The 23,383-nt window shown below is 39.7% G+C and overlaps 1 protein-coding gene across 1 annotated transcript in view; it reads left to right on the top strand.

Annotated features, from left to right (window-relative positions):
* The first annotated feature begins 712 nt into the window (after positions 1-712).
* LOC101285170 (cytochrome P450 3A29-like) overlaps positions 713-23,383 on the top strand; it is a 29,589-nt gene continuing 6,918 nt past the window's right edge. Inside the window, exons 1-10 of the mRNA XM_004268898.2 lie at positions 713-783; positions 1,284-1,377; positions 3,311-3,363; positions 5,738-5,837; positions 9,999-10,112; positions 10,359-10,447; positions 11,551-11,699; positions 14,564-14,691; positions 15,787-15,853; positions 21,302-21,462. Coding sequence (XP_004268946.1) covers positions 713-783; positions 1,284-1,377; positions 3,311-3,363; positions 5,738-5,837; positions 9,999-10,112; positions 10,359-10,447; positions 11,551-11,699; positions 14,564-14,691; positions 15,787-15,853; positions 21,302-21,462 — 1,026 coding nt within the window. The remainder of the gene's footprint in view (positions 784-1,283; positions 1,378-3,310; positions 3,364-5,737; positions 5,838-9,998; positions 10,113-10,358; positions 10,448-11,550; positions 11,700-14,563; positions 14,692-15,786; positions 15,854-21,301; positions 21,463-23,383) is intronic.

Here is a 23,383-nt window from a genome sequence, read left to right as displayed (position 1 = left end):
GTCTTGGTTCCAGGGACATGATGGTGACGAATACCCAGACTGTGCACAAGCTCTCAATCTGGTGGGGGAACTAGGTAAGGAATCCAACAATCGTGATGGACATATTAAAACTGTGTGCAGAGGACAGAAGTTCGCCAGAGGAAGAAGAGGTTATATCTGTTCAAGGAAGTTGGTTAGGAAAGTCTCTAAAACGGTGGGTTCTGTCTGAGCTGGGATTTGAAGGATGAACAGGAGACTTAGAGAGGAAACAAGGACATTTCTAGGCAGAGGAACCTGCATGGGTAAAGATCTGTAGACCTAGCTTGTTGGAAGAATTTCAGGTATTTTAAAGTGTGGGCAGTTATGGGGACAAGGGTAGTTTAGAGGAGATATGGTCAGTGGCTTTATGTGAGTTTCTGTAATAGTTGGGCTTACTGATAACACTGATTGAGTTGATATTGAATTGTCACAGATACCAACTCAAGGGACGTCGAACTGGAGTGTCCCTGATGCTTTGCCAACCATCAAGGCAGGGAGGGCTCATGCAGGTGGAGCACAGGTGGCCCTTCTACTGGCTGCAGCTCCAGCTCCACCCCCTTCCCAGATCATAAACCTTCCAGCCTCACTGAATCTCCACTGGCCAGGAAGGGAAACTCCACACTCAAAGGCCTGCAAAGAATAGCACACACAGCTGAAAGGAAACTCAGAGGAGGGAACTCAGAGGAAAGTGGCCATGGACCCAATCTCAAGCTTTTCCACGGAAACCTGGGTTCTCCTGGCTACCATCCTCGTGCTTCTCTATATGTGAGTAACTGTCCAGGCTTGTCTCCTCTGTGATCTTGGACTTGGGGTGCTAATCAGGTCTCCCTTTCCTTGTCTGTTTTGAAGATCCAAGTTAATGGACCAGAAGTTGCTAAAGCTTTGGGTACTACCAAAAAAAAACCTTTTCCCCTTTCTACCTAGAATGAGAATCTCCAAATCATGGAAGAGTCAAGTAACTAATAAACATGATTAATTCTCAGGAACACTCAAATTGGAAACATTTATCAAGTATTCATTCTAGGATTGGGACGGTGAAGACTTCAGCTGCTTTTATCTAATCATCATTACTTTTTGTGGGTCTCACAGTGCAGGTGGGAAAGGAGGTGATGAGTGGATGTAATATCACTTTTGGAATCACTGTTATTAGTTATCACCTACATGTTACCTCCCTAGGTTGACTGTCCAGTTCTGAGTCAGTGACTGGCCAGCTCCAGCACTTACTACACAATCCCTGTGACCTGGTTTCCTCTTTCACTTTATAGATATGGAACTTATTCACATGGACTTTTTAAGAAGCTGGGGATTCCTGGGCCAACACCTCTGCCTTATTTTGGAAATATTCTGTCCTACCAAAAGGTGCGTGATGTTTGAACTCCAGCTTTGCTTCTTCTGGTTGCAAATCTCAGCTGAGTTCCATGATAAAATTTCCCCTTCTCAAGAGAAAGGTCTGAAGTTTCATGCTTTCCAGAAACGACACCATAGGCTCCACTCAGCACATGGCCAAGTTTACCCCATGGCTCCATTTTCAGCTGTTAGGAGCCTCAGGTTTTGCGGCCTCAGACAGCCCAGCTCTCTAGCTGATTCAGCACAGGACTTGATTTTCCACCTGGTGAGTATTGTGAAGAGGATTTTCTTTCTGCCAGGTGCAGATTCCCAGGAAGGCACCATCCCCTTAGTATTAGGAGAAAAGCATGAAGAGGGTGCCTGGTCGTGGCTTATTAAGCTGCCTACACTACAGTCAGACTTTCCTTTTGCTAGCATGTGCTGTGGGTACCCTTTTAAAAGAAATTCCTCCTGGATTGATTGGAAACTTCACTTTCTGAGGCAACCCTAGTACTCACCGTTGAGTAATTTGCACATACTTGAATTCCCTCAAGAACTGCTAACCCCAGCAGTTATTTCCATGCTCTAATCCACCTCTTGTACCGGTGACTATTTTGGAGATTTGAGAGATGGAACAAGAACTTTCTGCTTTACTTCTGTGTCTTCAGAGGAGGCACCTCATGGATGAGTTTGAGCAGAGAGAGAGTATAACGGAGACTGGATAGTGGTTGTCTTCGACTTCAGATATTTAACTACTAAATGAACTGTGGGTTAAAAAACAAAAAAACAAGGCAGAATTACTTATGGAAAATCACTAGAAAGGACAGGATTTGGCAAAATTATTAAAATTTTAATTTAACTGAACAGAATGTACTAGGTGGCATATGGACTATGAATTCTGGCTGAGCCTTGATATTAATCCAGCTCTGATGCCTTGCCCAGGGCCTGGCCCCTGAAATGAAGGTCATGAGCTACGTCCATGTGTCCAGGGGGCAGAGCCTTGTGTGTAGGCTGCTCTCTGGCTCAGATTTCCTTTCCTGCAGACATAAGCCTTGTTTCTTAGATCCTGATTCTCCCAACTGAGGTCTTCATTGTCTCATTACTGCCTGTGAACTTCATGAACTGTTTTCTCTCTGAAAAAGCAATAATTTATTTTCCACCTTTCCCGGATGAACTCCTTAGTAGATGCACTCCGAGACCCACATTTCTGGGACTTTCTTTTGCATAGTTTAACCATCAAATATCACAGCAGAAAGTTAGCTACAGGAAGGTTTTTGTTGTTGTTTGTTTTTAAGTTACAGAAGTGAAAACTCAGGGCAAGTGTTTTAATTGCACTGTCCTTTGTCCTTTGTGTAGTTGTGGTATCTCCCCATCTTTTCCGTGCTGAGCTGGAAAACTAGAAGGCGATCTACTTTGTCATTCATTCATTCACTCACTCACTTTATCACTCACCACACGCCCTAGATGTTTTGTTTACTGCTAGACCCAAAGAAGTTACTGGCGCCTTAACTCCCTTATTCTGCTAGAATTCTAGAGGGGGCTCATGAGATAAATGAAAAGGCTGCTTAACTAGGAGATGCAAGTGTGTGTAGGAGACTCTTACCCTCAGCTTCAGTTTTCTCACTTGTCCCTGGAGGATTAACTCAGAGGGTTATGAGATTTTAGAGACAACACGGTGCTCAAGCAAAAACCCTCAGAAAGACAAGGAGTAATTAGTATTCATTGACAAGGGTAAGTGTTTAGTATCTACAATACTCAAAGAAATTTCGAGTGATTTTAAATTCTCCATTTCAAATATCTCCTCTATTTTGTCTTCTTTCCCCTAAGATGTCTCTGAATAAGTGTTTCCTTGCATTTGTCAGTGGGAAATAGGAAGCCTGATACCATGCGATTCAAGTAATTTTTGTCCTAATTAGAGGTAAAGTTCAATACATTTAAACTAATAATCCAATTTTTTTTCTTGCAGGGTATTTGGGATTTTGACAATAAATGTTTTAAGAAGTATGGGAAAACGTGGGGGTGAGTATTCTGGAAACTTCCATTGCGTAGACTTGTTATGATGTGGTGCCCCCTTGTGGTGTGGAGGACAGTCTCAGTCCAGAGCTTCCTAGGATGAAGTCATCTATCGTAAAGCTTTGGAGGCTTGTTCTACCAGGGATCCCAGATGTCACCAGGTGTCCAGGTCCACAGTCTGAGTCAGGCCTGGAGAGTCACAGGTCATCACTTTGCTCCAGACTTTGAGGCCCAGGGACTCCTAACATCACTTTATGCCCAGTACCTTGCTCTTCCCCCCTTCGCCATTTTTTCCTTCCTTGGGGCACCTTTAATTGCATAAAATGCATTATTCCAGAACATTCTAATATCTGCTCACAAATGTATGCTTTTATCATCTCCCACATGATTCACTTTTAATTAAAAACCAAAACTCCTTTACCTAAATTTTGGATTTAATATGTCCTTTTCAAAGAAGGACTTGGGGGTATAGGTAACAAGAAAAGGAAACCATTTTGCTCAGCTTTTTAAAAATGTCTCTGCACTTATGTAGTTTAGTTTGTTTTTTTTTAAGTCAAGACTTTTCAGTAGAAGTGTATACTGGTATTGCTTTAACTACTCTATTCCTCTGACTTTGAAGAGATGTGGGATATTTCTAACCCAGAGTGTTTCCGATGGGCTGAAGGACTTGATGATTTTGTAGAGTGGCCCCAGCTGATTGCAGTGGCTGGTCCCTTTTGCAGCTGCTGGAGGTTTGGTGCAAGCAGCAGGAGAGGTGTAACGTGGTGACTATTTGCCAAAAGCAAGTGGGAGAAAGTTCTTCCTCTCTGTACCTCTTCATCTTCTCTCATCAAGTTATCAGAAACCATAGGGCTCTGCTGAGTTGCCATGGCCCCAAAAGGCAACGTGATTACATGGAAAAACACGTAGCACTGGATTGCCACTGGACCAGCTCCAAATACCCCTCCAACATTTAGTACTTTTGAGCTCTGGATGGAGTCACTCTTTCATAGTAGATCCCAGTTCTCTTTTTAGAAAATGTTTCTCATGTTTAGGTGTAAATAAGAACCACCTGGGAGGGCTTGTTAAAGATTAAGCCTTGGGCCCCACCCGCCAGCAACACTGAACCTGGAGGATCTGGGATGGGGCCCAAGAATCTGAATTTTAACTCAGAGTGTAAGAAATACTAAGGCTGGAGTGACATCATGAGTATAAAGGGTTACCCCAAACCACTATCCCTTCTCCACCCAGGTGTTTTTGAAAAAACATGATGGGAAGAAGGGAAATCATCCAAGAAATATGGTCAATCAGATGGAAGAGCAGATTAAGTACCTCTTCAACCCCTTCCGTCACTGCTTCAACACTAAATGCACACAACACTCACTTAAACCCTCTCAGTTTTAGTTCTCATCCATTTTTATATGTGATCACAAAACCATTTGAAATTCCTGTGTGAAGTCAGAGGAATAATAGGTAACATGTAGAAAACCTTCCATTGTGTTCTAGCCATCGCAAACGATTGATAGAGGAAACAAAATGCCGGAAGACAGTGTGATTAACTTAGAGTCAGCCTCATGCCAGTGGCCCATTCCCATGAACGGGCATCCTGACAGTCAGGAGATCAGGCCAAATTGGGATGTGTCACATCTGAGGAGTCAGCTTTGTGTGGTACATGTGTCAAAAGTGGGCCTGCCTAGCTGCTGATGGATGTCACCTACACGGAGCCCTAGGCCCTCTTGGAACCCATGTCGAAGAATAAATATAAATAGTGAAAAGAAAATATTTTAAAAATGAATTTATACATGTTCCTCTGAATTACTTTATTCTCTCAGTCCTTTTGTTTCAAATCCTTGATGCTACCAAGGATATCTCCTTGTTATTTAAAATATGATTTCCTTTAAAAAAGTATAAAGTAAGCATATTTTTGAAAATAGAGCAAAGAAAGCTTTCATAATCCTACTTTCACTTTTGAGCATTCTTAATCTTCTTCCATTTGCAGACACATTGTACATATTTATGATCAGTGTGTCTACAAGTTTCAGCTATTACATCATTGCATTTTTCATGCTTTTGATATATCTTCAAAAATGACAGAAGGGGTGGACTCTCCGTAATTAATTATTTTTTTGTTTCAAGTTAATTAACTTGCCTTCAATTATTTACTAAGCTAACTTATGTTTTGATATGAAATATTTTAAAGCCCTAAGAATTATGAAGTTGGTATAGGAAATACCCATACACACACCACCTAGACCTAACCCATGTTTTAATGTTATTTCTAACCATGATCTCTAGGAGTAAGGATTATGTAACATCTAGTTGAAAATCTGGACGTCTGGTTGTGGCTCCAGCTGCCGAAACTGGCTCATTAAGTTTAATCAGCTCTGTTTTCCCTACACAGGTTTTTTGATGGTCGACAGCCTGTGTTGGCTATCACAGATCTAGACATGATCAAAACAGTGCTAGTGAAAGAATGTTATTCTGTCTTCACAAACCGGCGGGTAGGCATGCATTTTAAATTTTTAATTAATTAATTATTAAATTTTCATTTTGAAATAATTATAAATTCACAGCATGTTCTCAAAAGAAAAAAATACATGTTATGTACCCTCGTCATGTTTCTCCCAATGATAATACCTTGAAAAATTATAGTACAGTATCAAAGCAGGAAATTGACATTGATTCTATCCACAGAGCTTATTCAGTTTTAATCAGTTTTTTGTGCACTCATTTTTGCGTGTGTGTTGCTGTATGAAAATTTATCATGTATTTAGGTTTGTGTAACTACCTCCATCAATATACAGAACTGTTCCATCGCCATAACGCTCCCTCCTACTATTCTTTTATAGTCACCGTGAGTACCTTGTCTTTTCCTCTTATCAGGGTCTTTAGCACAGCAAAATTTTTTTTTTTTTAATTTTGATGAAGCCAATTTTGTCAATTTTTTCTTTTATGGGTTGTACTTTTGATGTCAAGTCTGAAACCTCTACCTAGTCCTAGGTTCCAAAGTTTTTCCCCTTATTCCTCTAAACAGTATATAGTATTATGTTTTACATTTAAGTCTATGATCTTTTTTTTTTTTTTTTTTTTTTTTTTGCGGTATGCGGGCCTCTCACTGTTGTGGCCTCTCCCGTTGCGGAGCACAGGCTCCGGACGCGCAGGCTCAGCGGCCACGGCTCCCAGGCCCAGCCACTCCACGGCATGTGGGATCCTCCCGGACTGGGGCACGAACCCATGTCCCCTGCATCGGCAGGCGGACTCTCAACCACTGCGCCACCAGGGAAGCCCAAGTCTATGATCCATTTTTTGTTGATTTTTGTATAACATGTGAGCTTAGGTCATAGTTCTTTTGTCTTTGGGGTTTTTTCTGGTTTTTTTTTTTTTTTGCCTGTAAATGTCTGAGTTGTTCCTCCACCATTTGTGGAAAGACTCCTTCCTTCATTAAATAGCTTTTGCACCATTGTCAAAAATCATTAGGGCCTATTTCTGTGGGTCTATTTCTTACTCTCTGTTCAGTTCATTGATCTACGTATCTATCCCTCCCCCAGTACCACACAATCTTGATGACTGTAGTTGCACAGTAAGTCTTAGCAAGTAGAATATCCCTCCCACTTAATTTTTTTCAGAATTGTTTTAACTATTTTAGGTCCTTTGCCTTTCCCTACAAATTTAGGATAAGCTAATCTATGTTTGCAAAATACTTGCTGAGGTTTTGATAAGAATTGAATTAACCCTTACATCAACTTGGGGAAAATCTATATTTTTACTAGGTCACATCTTTGAATCTATGAACGTAGTATTGTTTCTCAATTTATTTAGGCTTTCTTTGATCATTTCACAGCAGTCTGTAGTATTCAGCATAGAGATTTCATACATGTTTTGTTTTATTTACACCTAAATTATTTCATTTTCTTTAGAGTGATTATAAATGGTACTGTGTTTTTAATGTGTTGTCACATATTCATTGTTATCATATAGAAATGGGGTTGAGTTTTGTGTGTTGATCTTATATGCTACTAACTCGCTCAGGTCATTTATTAGTTCTAGAGGTTTCCCTATTATTTCCTTGAGAACTTTTATACTGACAATTATGTCAACTGAAAATAGCAACACTTTTTTCTTTTCCAATCGGTATGCCTTTCATTTATTTTTCTTGTCTTGCTGCACTAGCTAGAACTTACTGCACTAGTTCAAACTTTTTATAATGTAGGAAAAGAATGGTGCATTTTTCCTGAGCTTTCACCACCTAAAATTTTTTATTTGTTTATTTTGGACAAAAGAATTGTATATACTCAAGGTGTACTCAACATGATGCTTTGATATATGTATATGTTGTGAAATGATTACCACAAACTAATTAACACATACATCCCCCCTCATGATTACCTTTTGTGTGTGAGTGGTATGAACGTTTGAGATCTACTCTTTCAGTAAATTTCAAGTGTGCATTACAGTATTATTAACTAGAGTCACCATACTGTAAATTAGGTCTCCATTTATTCACCTGATAACTGAAAATTTGTACCCTTTGATCAATATCTTCTCCCCCTCCCCCATCCCATCTCCCACTAGCCTCTGATAAGCACCATTCTTCTCTATGTTACTATCAGTTTGAATTTTTTTGTTTTTTTTAGATTCCATATATAAGTGAGATCATGTGATATTTATCCTTCTGTGTCTGGCTTAATTCACTTAGTGTGTTGTCCTCAAGGTTCATCCATGTTTTAGCAAATGGCAGGATTTTCTTTTTTCAAGCTGAATAACATTCCATTATATATATAATTATTCACACACACACAAACACGCACACATTTCTTTATCCATTCATCTGTTCATCTGCATTTAAAGGGATTGTAGGTCAGACTTACTGTTGCCATTTTCTTAATCCAGGTGTTTCATAGATTCTTTGTTTCTTCTTTTTCTCTTCTTCTTGTCTCCTTTGTTATTTCATGATTTTTTTATAGTGGTATCTTTGATTCCTTCTTTATCTCTTTATCAACTATAGGTTTTACTTACTGATTAGTGAAGCTTACAGAAAACATCTTATACATACATATAACAGCCTATTTATTCTCATTCAAAAGCTGAATGTTTTTACTCTCCCTCCCCTACTTATTTTATGTTTTTGATGTCATAGTTTATAGTTGATCCTTGAACAGTGTTGGGGTTAGGGGTGCTAACCTTCCCTGTAGTCAATTTGCATATAACTTATAGTCCGTCCTCTGTTATGTGGTTCCTTTGTATTTGAGGTTCCTCCGTCCGTGGTTTCATATCCACAGATTCAACCAATCATGGATCATGTAGTACTGTAGTATTTACTATTGAAAAAAATGCACCTGTAAGTGGACCTGCATAGTTCAAACCTGAATTGATTAAGGGTGAATTGTACATCTTTTTATATTGTGTATCTATTAACAAATTATTTTAGCTATACTTTTTAAAAACTCTTTTGTCTTTTAACATTTACCCTAGAGTCATAAGTGACTTGCACACCACCATTACAATATTACTGTATTCTGAATTTGACTGTATATTTACATTTACTAGTGAGTTTTATTATTTCATATGATTTCATGTTACTAGTTAGTGTTCTGTCTTTTCAGCTTGAAGACCTTCCTTGTAAGGCTGTTCTAGTAGTGACAAATTCTTTCTGCTTTTGTTTGTCTAAAAATTTCTTTATTCCTCCCTCATTTCTGAAGGATCCCTTTTTTGGGAAAAGTATTCTTGGTTGGTTATTTTTTCATTAAATGTTTTATATATTTTAACAATGAACTCATTTGGGCCTGGGATATTTTATGGAGAGATTTTAAGTTCGTACTTCAATTTATTTACTTGATCTTTGCAAAGTACTGACTTTTTTTTTTTTTGCTATAGTTTTTTTGTTTTGTTTTGTTTTGCTTTGTTTTTGGCATATGCCCTTTATCAAGTAGAGGAAGTTTCCCTCTCCTCCTAGTTGATGAGTTTTCATCATGAATGGGTGTTGGAAATATCCGTTTTAAAACAAAATTTTATTTTGGAAGAATGTGGAAATTTCCAAGCAGCTTGGTTTGATAGGCCAGTCCCAAGTTGAGAAATAGAATTACCTTTTTTCCTTCTTATCCTGGGCAAAAAATATAGGGGAAAATGTTTTTTGTGTAATTGCATTATTTCTTCATACTAGCAAATAGATTCCTAATCTTTCAAGTGCTAAGCACTGTTTTTAGAAACAATCACCGTATCAAGACATCCCTTTTTCCACTTGCTCAGGCCTTAGATATATGTAAAGACAGAACTTGTCTGAGTCAACATACACTTTGCCAAGGCTATCTGGCTATCTGTCACCAATACCCTTGTACTTTGCACAGCCCAGGAGGAAGAACTAGGTCTTATGCCTGTCTATTCCTCTGGAAGAACAGTTTTCCTACTATGTGGGTCATTTCATTTAAAAGGAGATTGGCATATAAAGTCTGGAAGTGATGTCTGGTGGCTGGATGTCTCCTTGACCCTCACAGGAAGCTATGCATTTGGGATAAATATTTATTGAGCATCTAACATAGGGCCTGCTTCCAAGTAGACAGTCACTAAATATTTGTTGAATAATTGGTGCACATTGAACACAATTTCCAAAAATGTCGAGACTTTCAAAACTTATGTAGGGTAAAATGTGTTTTTTTCAACTCTAGACGTTTGGTCCAGTGGGAGTTATGAAAAATGCCATCTCACTGGCTGAGGATGAACAATGGAAGAAAATACGATCATTGCTGTGTCCAACCTTCACCAGTGGAAAGCTCAAGCAGGTAAGAAAAGAAGAGGACTTTCAATTAGAAACTTAAAGAATAAGGTAGGAAATAAAATCACAGTCCTTTTCCAGGGAGGAGGCTACTAAATTTGAGCTTCCTAAAATAGCCTTTTATCTTCACCTCCTAGAAGAGACATTATGAGATTCCTTATCAAATGTCACTGCTCCATTCATGGGAAAGTCAGGTCCTTCTAGGACTTGAGTCTCCACATTTAACCTCGGGTGGTGTTTATTTTGTGTCTAGATGTTCCCCATCATTAGCATGTATGGAGATGTGTTGGTGAGGAACCTGAGAAAGGAAGCAGAGAAAGGCAAGCCCATCGCCGTGAAAGAGTAAGTAGGGGTGAGGCTGCTGGTACCTGAGCTCCACTGAGACCCTCCAGCAGCCTGCCAGGGAGCCAGATTCCCACTGCTGAGTTACGGTAGTGACCAGACAGAAGTAGGTATGTGGTGGTACAACTCCCAAAGGCCCATCCCAGAAAGAGAGGTGGCTCACCAAAAAAAAAGCAGGACAGCCAGGAGAGGAGGAAGAAACGTGACTGCACCCATCTTGAGTGTGGATGGCATGGAATGGTGGCAGGGAAGAGACTTGGTACATACTGGTAGGCAATGGGTGACGTACAATCATCACAATATGGAACTCGGAACAACTTAGATCTCTTCACAATCTGGCTGAGGACAACTGCAAATACTGAATGTTAAATCTTGCCACCACTCCCCTTTCTGTCAGTCCAAAAAGACAGAAGGCCTCATACAGGCTATGGGTAGGATGACCATAGAATTGATCATTTTTACTCTTTACCTTTTACAGAAATGAGTCTGCCCTCTGGGCAACCACAGACCACTGGAGTTGAGGAAGTGTGGGTCTTTCAGGATCCTTAGCAGGGGTGTAAGACAGTGAGGGATGATGTTCCTGGCAACTCAGAACAGGGTGCTGCTGTTCTGTAATTCACTGAAGAGGAATCAGCTCTGAGCACAGGTTTTGTGGTGAGGCAAGATCCAGATCAATGATCAACGTCCCCTTTCTTGACTCCCCCAGGATGAGTTAATTTTACACCCTTGGTTCTGCTCAGACACAGTCCTTATACACCTATTATTGCCTGTAGTCAGAACACACTACTGTACTTTGTCTGATTATGGGTGTCTATCCCTCTATGACTGAGCTCCTTGAGTTTGTGGGGGAACGTCTAACTTGCCTTAGTGTCCCCAGCCCTCCTGGCACAGGGCCAGCTGCATCACTGGCACCTCAGACACACCTCATGTGTGAGTGATAGTAGCATCGACTCTTCCATGGACCAACAGGTGGTTCTGAAAGAGTGTGGCTCTCTACCTGCCTTGTCTGGGCATCTGATTTCACATGCACTTCTTGTTATATGTGTTGGGTAAGGAGAGTAAAGAGGTGTTGATTTTAGTTGTTCATATCTTTCTCTACGCAGCTTCTTTGGGGCCTACAGCATGGATGTGATTACTGGCACAGCATTTGGAGTGAACATTGATTCCCTCAACAACCCACAAGATCCCTTTGTGGAATATACTAAGAAGCTCTTGAGATTTGATTTCCTTGATCCACTCCTTATCTTTTCAGGTATGTGGACCACTATATTTCTTTTTCTTTCCTTCGTTCGTTCGTTCGTTCCTTCCTCCCTTCCATCTCTTTCTTCCTTTTATAGATATCTATATTGAGATATAATTTATAGACCATGTAATTCACCCATTTAAAATGTACAATTCAATAATATTTAGAACCTAAGTGTCTGTTGACATATGGATGAAGAAAGCGTGGTAGGTATATGTACGTGCGTGTGGGTGTGTGCGCGCGCGCAGTGGAGTTCTAGTAAACCATCAAAAGGAAGGAGATCCTGCCATTTGCATAATGTGGATATACCTTGAAGGTATTACGATAAGTGAAATAAGTCAGACAGAGAAAGACAAATACTTAAATGCTAAATCAAAAAGAAGAAAATCAAACTCATAGAAGAACTATTTCATAGTTTTGATTTACCAGAAGTGGGGTTGGGTGGTGGCGGAAGTGAATGAAGGTGGTCAAAAGGTACAAACTTTGAGTTGTAACATAAATAAATACTGGTGGTATGATGTGCAATGTGACTACAGTTAAAACTGCTATATGATATATTTGGATGCTGCTAGGGCGTAGAGCTTTGCTGATTGCACCTTTGTGGTATAAGTTTTGAAATCAGGAAGTATGAGTCCTGCAACTTATTTCCTTTTTTTTTTGCCCCCAATATTGGTTTGGCTCTTCTGGGCCCCTTGAAATTCCGTATGAATTTTAAATTCAGCTTGTAAATTTCTACAAGGAAGCCAGCTAGGATTCTGACAGGGAATGTGTTAAATCTGTAGATTTGCTCTCTTGACAATGTTAAGTCAAGATAGCAAATGTTAAATATTAAATCCTGATACATGAACGTGGGATGTTTTTCATTTACTTCGATCTTTATTCCAACAATGTTGTGGTTTTCAGAGTAGAAATTTTGCACTTTTTTGTTAACTTATTCCTAAGTATTCTATTTTTTACTTTATTATAAATGGAGTTAATTTCACTTTTGGATTACTTATTGCAAGGTATAGAAATACAATTGATTTTTGTGTATTGGTCTTGTATCCTGAAACCCTGCTGAACTTGTTAATTAGTTCTAATAAGTTTTTAGTGGAATCTTTATAATTTTCTATATACAAGATTATGTTATCTTATGATAGAGATCGTTTACATCTTCATTTCCTATATGGATACGTTTTATTTCTTTTTCTTCCCTAATTCTCCTGGCTAGGACCTCTAGTACAATGTCGAGAAGAAGTGGTGAGAGAAGCTTCCTTGTCTTGCTCTTAAACTTAGAGGAAATCATCCAGTCTTTGACGATTAAGTATCCCGTTATATGTGGGTTTTTCGCAGATGGGCTTCATCAGGTTGAGGAAATTCCCTTCTGTTCCTTTTTGCTGAGTGTTATTATCACAGGAGGGTGTTGGATTTTGTCAGTTGCTTTTACTGTATATTTAGATGGTCATATGGTTTTGTTCTTTATGCTATTGAAACTGTGTATTACACAACCTTGCATTCCTTGAATTAAACCCCCCTTTGTTGTGGTGTATACCTCTTTTTATATTTTGCTGGATTCATTTGTTGAGGATTTGTGCATCCATGTTCATAAGATATGTTGGTCTGTAGTTTCCTTTTCCTATGCTATCTTTGCCTGGTTTTTGTATCAGATTAATACTGGCCATATAGAATGAGTTTGAAAGTGTTTCATCCTCTTCTACTTTTTAGAAGAGTTTGTGAAAAATTGTTGTAATCCTTCTTTAAATATTTGGTAGTATTCCCCATTGAAACCATGTGGACCTGAGCTTTTCTTTGTCAAATTGTTGGTTTTTTCTTGATTACTAACTAAAACTTTGTACTTCTTACAGGTCTATTCAGATTGTCTATTTTTTTTTTTTTTGCATCTGTTTCTGTAGTTTGTGTCCATTTTATCTAAGTTATCGTATTTATTGGCATAGAGCTGTTTATGGTGTCCTTTATAGTCCTTCTCATTTGTTTAATGTGAGTGGTAGTCTCCCTTCTTTAGTTTCGACACAGGCAATTTGTCTTTTGTCTTTTTCTCTTGGTCAATCTAGCGAAAAAGGTCTTTTAAAAGAATCAACCTTTTGTTTCATTGATTTTCCTCTATTGTTTTTTTTATTCTCTAGTTCATTAGTTTTGGCTCTCATCTTTATTATTTTCTTCCTTCTGTTTGCTTTAGTTTTTGTTTGCTCCTCTTTTTTCAGAATGTTAAGGTGGAAAATTATTAGGTTATCGATAGGAAATTTTTGTTCTTTTAAAATGTAGGTAATTAAAGCCATACATTTCTCTCTGAACACTCCCTTTACAACAGTCCATCAGTTTTGGTATGTCTTGACTTCATTTTTATTCACTTCAAAGTAATTCCTGATTGCCCTTTTGATTTCTTCTACAACCCATTGGTTATTTAGGAGTGTATTGTTTAATTTCCACACATTTGTGAGTTTCCCAATTTTCTTTCTATTATTGATTTCAAATTACATTCCATTATGGTTGAAAGACATACACTGTATTAAATCTATCCCATTATTTTTTTGAACACCATGATTAATTGAAGTAGCAGACTATGGTCTGTTTTATCCAAAGAAACTGTAGTTCAGTAGATAAAAGTCAATGAAGTCCAAAATGTAATCCTGTTCCTCTGGTCACGTGAAAGATAGAGGGAGGACCACTGATCTCACTGCTATAGTGATGACCCCTATATGTGGACTTGCCCTTGCTCAGGCCTTGGCTTGGAAGTCTGAGCAAAGGTCATAGAGGGACTGATCCTGATTGAGAACCCTGGTGTCTCTTACTCTCTGATTGGTAGTGCAAATTATAATTGCTCCAGGTAAATTTTGCATTTTTACTCTGCTTTCCTTTTATCTTTTCCCTTACAGCACTTTTTCCGTTCCTTCGTCCAGTCTTTGAAATATTAAATCTCTCTGTGTTTCCAAAAAATGCTGTGAATTTTATCACAAAATCTATAAAAAGGATGAAAGAAAGTCGCCTCAAAGATAAAGAAACGGTAAAATCTGGTGGTGGTGACATGAGGGTGTTCACCTTTTGGTAATTTATTGAGCTGTATACACATGACTTATGCACATCTCAGCATTTTTAAAGGTAGGTAGAGAACTACAGATTTTAGAGTAGAAGAGTTCTAAAATTTGGGGGTAAATAAATATGTAATTTACCTTTGGGGGTAAGTTCTTTGGGGAAGAAGATAAGAAAATGAGTCAGAGAGAAATGTTTAAGTTTAAAATAGGTGTGCCAATTAGTATATCACTGCATAAATGTTGTTAAGACTTTACCATTTCCCTTCAATAAATTGTCAAAGGATAAAAATTACTGTTTATAAGTGATTTTACTCATATTTCACCAAATATTAGATTGGCAAAGAATCACTTCAAATCCGATCCTCCTATTTTATAGATTTTCCAATGGAATGCCCCATCAGGCACCTGGCGGAGTGTAGTCTGTGTTAAATTTGAGCCCTCTCATAGGCTGGAGTGGGCAGCGGTCTTCTGCTGGCAATGAGGCTGCAAGCTGGTTAAGCCAGCTTTGCCTCATGAGGCCTGGAGGCCAGCACAAGGATGTCTGCAGGTCAGGGGGACAGGGCTGGGTATCCCAGGAAAGCACTGAAAGCTGTGTAGCAATCTGGAAGGATGGGGCTCTTGAAGGTGCTTCTACAAAAGCTGCCAGTGAACTCTGCAAATGTCTGGGTATTAATTTATGTGGCCGTTCCTTAAGAATTAAAGCTGGAGGGAAAAAAAGATTGAGGTTTTTTCTTCTTGCTCTCCTGAGCAAACAGGTATGACAGGAGAGAGAGCAGGTAACTCTTTGGTTAAGAAGCTGTTTCAAAAACCAGAGAAACCAAAGATCAGAGAGAGTGAGGACCAAAAAGCAGATGGACATGATGGCTGGGTTTCTCTCAGGGAAACATCATGATCTCCAAGATTTGTAGGTGGATGTTTTGGTCACTGAGGACTTAGTCAGTACTCGTCAGCCTTCTGCTTTTTAAGGGGTTGTATTCTCAGGGAAGAGGTGTGAAATATGCACTCCTGATTTATCTCTGACTTCACAGGTGACTTTCAGTCGTTGAAATTTCTCTTTCTGCTTCTAGCACCGAGTGGATCTTCTTCAGCTGATGATTAACTCTCAGAATTCCAAAGATGTGGGCACCCGTAAAGGTAACCAGGGAGAGCTTACGAGGGGCTGCTGTGGGGAGGCGCAGAGCTAGGGTGTGGTTCTAAAAATGTGCAGGAAGTTTTCCAGGCAGCTGGAGATTTTTGCCAAATTGAAGGAAGACACGTGGTCAGACAGAAATGGTAGTCAGAGGTACTTTCTAGAAGTACGCAGGCACAACCTTGTTCAGAGCTTGAAGGGCAAGTATAACAAGGATGTCATGCCCATCAGTCAGTCATGGTCTGTGGATCACCTACAGCCAAACCTCTGGGGAGCTTGTTTCCAATGTCAATTCTCAGGCTCCTCTGGACCCAGTGAGTCAGAACCTCTGCCTGGAAATTTGCATCAAGGCTTCATCCCATCAGGAGGAACATTGCCCCAGTGTTGATGACCTTAACTTGGAACACTTGGTTAAAGTTGTGTTCACTAGCTTAGTCTACTGTAAAGTTCAATTTTTTCCTTTGTCATTAACAAGCAGCTGGTGGGAGAAACCTTTGAGACTGGAAATATAGTGTTCCTCTTCAAATTGTCACCCACTAGTTTTACCATCCACGGATTGTTTTTGACTGAAAACTTCGTTACTGTGATGTTTGCAAAATGAATTTGTAATTTCATCATTCTTCTGTATTTATCAGTTGATGTTCTATTTTAAGGGAGAGCTTTCCATTCTCCCCCATCATTTATTTATTTATCTATATCAGTACATTCTCATGTGTAATTTACTCTCATATCATTTTTTTTAACATCTTTATTGGAGTATAATTGCTTTACAATGGTGTGTTAGTTTCTGCTTTATAACAAAGTGAATCAGTTATACATATATATATGTTCCCATATTTCTTCCCTCTTGCATCTCCCTCCCTCCCACCCTCCCTATCCCACCCCTCTAGGTAGACACAAAGCACAGAGCTGATCTCCCTGTGCTATGCGGCTGCTTCCCACTAGCTATCTATTTTATGTTTGGTAGTGTATATATGTCCATGCCACTTTCTTACTTCGTCCCAGCTTACCCTTCCCCTTCCCCGTATCCTCAAGTCCATTCTCTAGTAGGTCTGTGTCTTTATTCCCATCCTGCCCCTAGGTTCTTCGTGACCTTTTTTTTTTTTCAGATTCCATATATATGTGTTAGCATACGGTATTTGTTTATCTCTTTCTGACTTACTTCACTCTGTATGACAGACTCTAGGTCCATCCACCTCACTACAAATAACTCAATTTCATTTCTTTTTATGGCTGAGTAATACTCCATTGTATATATGTGCCACATCTTCTTTATCCATTCATCTGTCGATGGACACTTAGGTTGCTTCCATGTCCTGGCTATTGTAAATAGTGCTACAATGAACATTGTGGTACATGACTCTTTTTGAATTATGGTTTTCTCAAGGTATATGCCCAGTAGTGGGATCGCTGGGTCATATGGTAGTTCTATTTTTAATTTTTTAAGGAACCTCCATACTGTTCTCCATAGTGGCTGTATCAATTTACATTGCCACCAACAGTGCAAGAGTGTTCCCTTTTCCCCACACCCTCTCCAGCATTTATTGTTTGTAGATTTTTTGATGATGACCATTCTGACCGGTGTGAGATGATATCTCATTGTAGTTTTGATTTGTATTTCTCTAATGATTAATGATGTTGAGCATTCTTTCATGTGTTTGTTGGCAATCTGTATATCTTCTTTGGAGAAATGTCTATTTAGGTCTTCTGCCCATTTTTGGATTGGGTTGTTTGTTTTTTTGACATTGAGCTGCATGAGCTGCTTGTAAATTTTGGAGATTAATCCTTTGTCATTTGCTTCATTTGCAAATATTTTCTCCCATTCTGAGGGTTGTCTTTTTGTCTTGTTTATGGTTTCCTTTGCTGTGCAAAAGCTCTGAAGTTTCATTAGGTCCCATTTGTTTATTTTTGTTTTTATTTCCATTTCTCTAGGAGGTGGGTCAAAAAGGATCTTGCTGTGATTGATGTCATAGAGTGTTCTGCCTTTCCTCTAAGAGTTTGATGGTGTCTGGCCTTACATTTAGGTCTTTAATCCATTTGGAGTTTATTTTTGTGTATAGTGTTAGGGAGTGTTCTAATGTCATACTTTTACATGCACTTGTACAGTTTTCCCAGCACCACTTATTGAAGAGGCTGTCTTTTCTCCACTGTATATTCTTGCCTCCTTTACCAAAGATTTATCTCTGGGCTTTCTATCCTGTTCCATTGATCTATATTCCTGTTTTTGTGCCAGTACCATACTGTCTTGATTACTGTAGCTTTGTAGTATAGTCTGAAGTCAGGGAGCCTGATTCTTCCAGCTCCGTTTTTTGTTCTCAAGATTGCTTTGGCTATTCGGGGTCTTTTGTGTTTCCATACAAATTGTGAATTTTTTTGTTCTAGTTCTGTGAAAAATGCCATTGGTAGTTTGATAGGGATTGCATTAAATCTGTAGATTGCTTTGGGTAGTAGAGTCATTTTCACAATGTTGATTCTTCCAATCCAAGAACATGGTATATCTCTCCATCTATTTGCATTATCTTTAATTTCTTTCATCAGTGTCTTATAATTTTCTGCATACAGGTTTTTTGTCTCCCTAGGTATGTTTATTCCTAGATATTTTATTCTTTTTGTTGCAATGGTAAATGGGAGTGTTTTCTTAATTTCACTTTCAGATCTTTCATCATTAGTTTATTCTCATATCATTTTTAACTTTGATTCTAAAATTCTCTCAGGTTTGCCCACTGGATCCCTTTTAAGTAGGCTCCTGTATCCTGTTTTATTTCTTTTTTTATTCTTAAATGGTTTTTTTCCCACTAGACTATTCTTAGAACAGTTTGGTTCACAGCAAAATTGAGGGGAAAGTACAGAGATTTCAAACATACATCCTCCCCCCACCTACACACAGCCTCTTCCACTATCAAAAGATCACATCAAAGTACAATTGTTACAGTCAATGAACCTACACTGACATATTATTACCACCAAAAGTCCATAGTTTACATTAGTGTTCATTCTTGGTGTTGTCCTTTTTATGGGTTTTGACAAATGTACAATGACATGTATCCACCATTATAGTATATAGAGTATCATTTTCTGAGAACTTCCTCGCTTTCTTTTTTTTTATTGGAGTATAGTTGCTTTACAATATTGTGTTAGTTTCTGTGGTACAATGAAGTGAATCAGCTACATGTATACATATATCCCCTCCCTCTTGGACGTCCTTCCCATCCCCCACCATCCCGCCCAACTAGGTCATCACAGAGCACCAAGCTGAGCTCCCTGTGCTATACTGCAGGGTCCCGCTAGCTATCTATTTTACATATGGTAGTGTATTTATGTCAAACCTAATCTCCCAATTTGTCCCACCCTCCCCTTTCCCCCTGTGTCCACATGTCCATTCTCTACATCTGTGTCTCTATTCTGATGCAAGACATTCCAGGTATCTATTCTGTTTCCCTTAACTAGTCCTGAAAGGAGCTCTGGTTTCCTTTAGTGAGAAAGTGTATTTAGAAATCAAAACCTGGGATCTAGGAGTGTTCATTTCTACTATGGTTTCTTTGCTTCTACATCCTTTCGGTGGACAAAGATAAGACCATCAAACATATCATCAAATATATTTACACAAGACTGATGAACATAAGTATTTCTTTTTTTTGTTTGCTTGGTTTTTTAAATTTATTTTATTTATTTATTTTTGGCTGCGTTGGGTCTTTGTTGTTGTGCCTGGGCTTTCTCTAGTTGTAGCGAACGGGGCCTACTCTTCATTGCGGTGCACGGGCTTCTCACTGCGGTGGCTTCTCTTGTTGTGGAGCATGGGGTCTAGGTGCACAGGCTTCAGTAGTTGTGGCACATGGACTTAGTTGCTCTGCGGCATGTGGGATCTTCCTGGACCAGGGCTCGAACCCATGTCCCCTGCATTGGCAGGTGGACTCTTAACCACTGTGCCACCAGGGGAGCCCCAAGTATTTCTATATCTACTCATAACCAGTGATGTAAACAGAACGTCTCTTTAAAACAAGAATGCCCTCGTTTTTAGTTTATTTCCATGATATGAATACTCACACTTGGTTAATTTCAAGATACCAATGGTTTGACAACCATCTCACAATATTCTTAGATTTTTACAGATTGATTCTTGAGAGAGGGATGAGATGACTCTAGCACACCACTATAAATATATCCACAACTATGTCCCTGTCTATCTATCTGTCTATCTATCTATCTACTTATCTATCTATCTGACATCTATCTAACTACGTGGTCCATAGGAAATATTCTATACCTGCACTGTTCAATACAGTAATCACTAGACATGTGGCTATTGAACATATGGGTAATGCCACAGAAGAACTAAATGTTAAATTGTACTTAATTTTAATCAATTAAAATTTAAATTAAATAGCCACATATTAGGCAGTACAGCTCTAAACTTTTAGTATCCTAGGGTTTATGCTAACTGGGGGAAAGAATCTGATAGTTGAATTTACCCACAACTGCTTCACAGAAATCATCATGGGGAAATCAGAACTCTGTAGATCTTTCTTCCACACATTTTGTATTGTTTTAGTTGTGAATTACATGATTGGGCAGGTACCATGTTGATCTGAGTGTTCTAAGTATCCAGTATAGTCCCATCAAATAGATTGGAGCCTGACCATGCTTGGATTTTCTCAGGAGAAAATAAAAATGGAGACCAATTTATAATCACAAGGGCTGTTTGCTGAGCACAAGGGAGAGCAAAGAGAGGGGGCTTGTACTGAGGAAGATGACATTCAGGTCATGATTGAATAAGCATTGCTAATTCCAATCCCTGGGTCCTGTTTTTCTATATTGTATGCTGGCCAATGCCCTTCTAAGGACACATTCTTTCTTCTGCTATTTTAATGCCATTGATTTAGACTAGGATCAATCAGCACTCTTATAGCTTTTTTTTTTTTCTCTGTAGTTTCTGTATATCTGTGATCATCCATTTGAAGACTTGTGCCCCAAGTCTTCTATTAATTTTCCCTACAGTACAGCCTTAGTATTGCAAACTTTCTCAAAAAAATTCATGTTATGCTTTAGCTAGAATAATGTAATTTTTTAAAGGAAAAACATGGCTACCCCATACTGTTTGTAGCTAAAGTGCATTTAGGATTCTCCAAGGGGCATACTGATAATGCTGTGTGTGTTAGACAGAAATGCTATCTCTTGAAATTACTCAGCTGTGTTGGTGGAGACTGTGGCATAACCAGGAGCAGAGGGCCAAGTATAGTACAGACCTTGAGGAAAAAGTGGATTAAGAAAAGTTTGGCCTGTTTCTGGCTCTGTAAAACAGACATGAGAGTGCAAACCCCTCCCAGTTTTGCTCTGAATTGCTTTTACATTTTTTTCCCTAGGGATTTGGGAGTCTCATTTGGATTTCTCATCCTCTAACCTGTGATGTTTTATATTGACATGCTTTACCTACAACGTCTCTCCTCCCCTTTTAGCTCTGTCTGACCCAGAAATGGTGGCCCAAGGTATTATCTTTATTTTTGGTGGCTATGAGCCCACTGCTGAGGCTCTCTCCTTCCTTTTCTATGAATTGGCCACTCACCCTGACATCCAGCGGAAGCTGCAGGAAGAGATTGACGCAGCTCTCCCCAGTAAGGTGAGTGATGATACCTGGAGAGGGAGGGGGAAAGTGAAGCCTTAGTACGAATGTCTCCTTGCCACTTCTCAGGAGATTTTTGCAAAAAGCGTAAGTATCAAAGTTTTCACTTGTGCTATTTAGGAAGGACCTCAAGAGTCAAGCACAAAGGGGGAAAACGTAGGTAATGCGTACTACTCACAGAAATATAAGTCGTTTGAAACAAGTGCTGGTCCTGGCATATCAGTTATCACAATAATGCCACATAAAAATCACAAAACCTCGGGGCTTCCCTGGTGGCGCAGTGGTTGAGAGTCCGCCTGCCAATGCAGGGGACACGGGTTCATGCCCCGGTCCGGGAAGATCCCACATACCGCGGAGCGGCTGGGCCCGTAAGCCACGGCTGCTGAGTCTGCGCATCTGGAGGCTGTGCTCCGCAATGGGAGAGGCCCGCGTACCGCAAAAAAAAAAAAAAAAAAAAAAAAAAAAATCACAAAACCTCAGTGGCATCTAACAGTAAGCATCTATCACTCTAGTGCCCACATAGTTATCTGCTGACATTGGCTGGACTTGCTTGGTTCTGGCTCTTGGCTGATCTAGGCTGGCATTGTCCAAGCTGGCTAGGCTGACTCAACTCCACACTTGCTCCTCCTGCCTCTCAGTCTCCACCTGTCTACTTCTCAAGGCAATGGTAGATGGCAAGAACCAAAAGTCCAATCATATGGATGATTTTCAAAACTCTCCTAGCATCACACTTAGCCAGATTTCCACCGGTGTAAAGCAAACCACCTGGCCAACCCCAGAGTCAGAATGGGAGGGAACCACAGAGGTAGGTGGCAAAGGGCATGGACCCAGGAAGGGCTGGAGAACTGGGACCAGTAATTCAGTCTACCGCCCTGGGTACACTGCAGACTAGGAGGAGCCTCGGAACAACAAAGGGCTTAAAGTAGGAAACAGAGGACGTGAGTTTGAGTCCTGGCTGTGGTTTTGGACAAATTTTATCACCTTTCAGGGTCCTGGGTCCTTCAAATATAAGGTAAGGATAGATTGTAGTGCCTAACTAAATTAGAGATGATCTGTCTTCTCTGGTAAACCACATATTGCAATTCTTTTCATTGTAGTAAGATGGTCACCAGGCAAGAGAGAATTGCTAAAGTATTGTCTTCTTCCTCTTTTATAATAATACAATGACAAGAACAGTATTGGCCAACATTTGCTTTTTTACTATATATGTCTGTTTTAGATGCTATTTATAAACCGAATTTAATCTTCATAAAATTCTGTATAAGTCAGGAGAGGCTAAGTTATGCCTCAGCAGCAGATGAGCCCTCAAATCTCAGAGCTTTCATAGCAGAGGTTTACTTCTAACCCACATCTACATGACCAACATGGATTGTTAGTGGAGGATGGGAGAGGGCAGCTCTGCTCCACAGCGTTACTCGGGGATACAGGCTAAGAGGCTCCACCTTCCTGTACCTGCCTTATCTGGAACATGAGGACTTCCTGTTGTCTGGGGAATAAGGGACTCGAGCGTTGCTCACTGGCTTTTCAAATGATTTGTCCCCGAACTGACATAATCGCCTCGGTTCACAGCCCATTGGCAAAGCTGGTTTCCTGTAACTTCAAGTGGGCTGGGAAATACAGGGACTACGTGGATACTGGGTGAGCAGTGAGTGTGTCTGCCACACAAGCCTTTGAAGTGTCAACTCTAATTATCTCCATGTAACGTTTCAGAAACCTGAGCGACAGAGAGATGAAGTACTTTCACATACTAGTCGTGTACCTAGTGGTGAAAACGCCAACCTATGTGCCAGGGTGTCTGTCTCCTGAGCCAACTCTCACCCTCTACAATGTTGCCCCTTAAATATAACCCCACGTGACAGCCGCGTGTCACCCCCAATGGTCTCAGATCTCTGCCAAGAGTGGAATTCTTTGTGGTGTG

Source organism: Orcinus orca, chromosome 16 (genome assembly GCF_937001465.1).
Source record: "Orcinus orca chromosome 16, mOrcOrc1.1, whole genome shotgun sequence".
Classification (NCBI taxonomy): domain Eukaryota; kingdom Metazoa; phylum Chordata; class Mammalia; order Artiodactyla; family Delphinidae; genus Orcinus; species Orcinus orca.
This window is presented reverse-complemented; position numbering and strand designations above follow the sequence as displayed.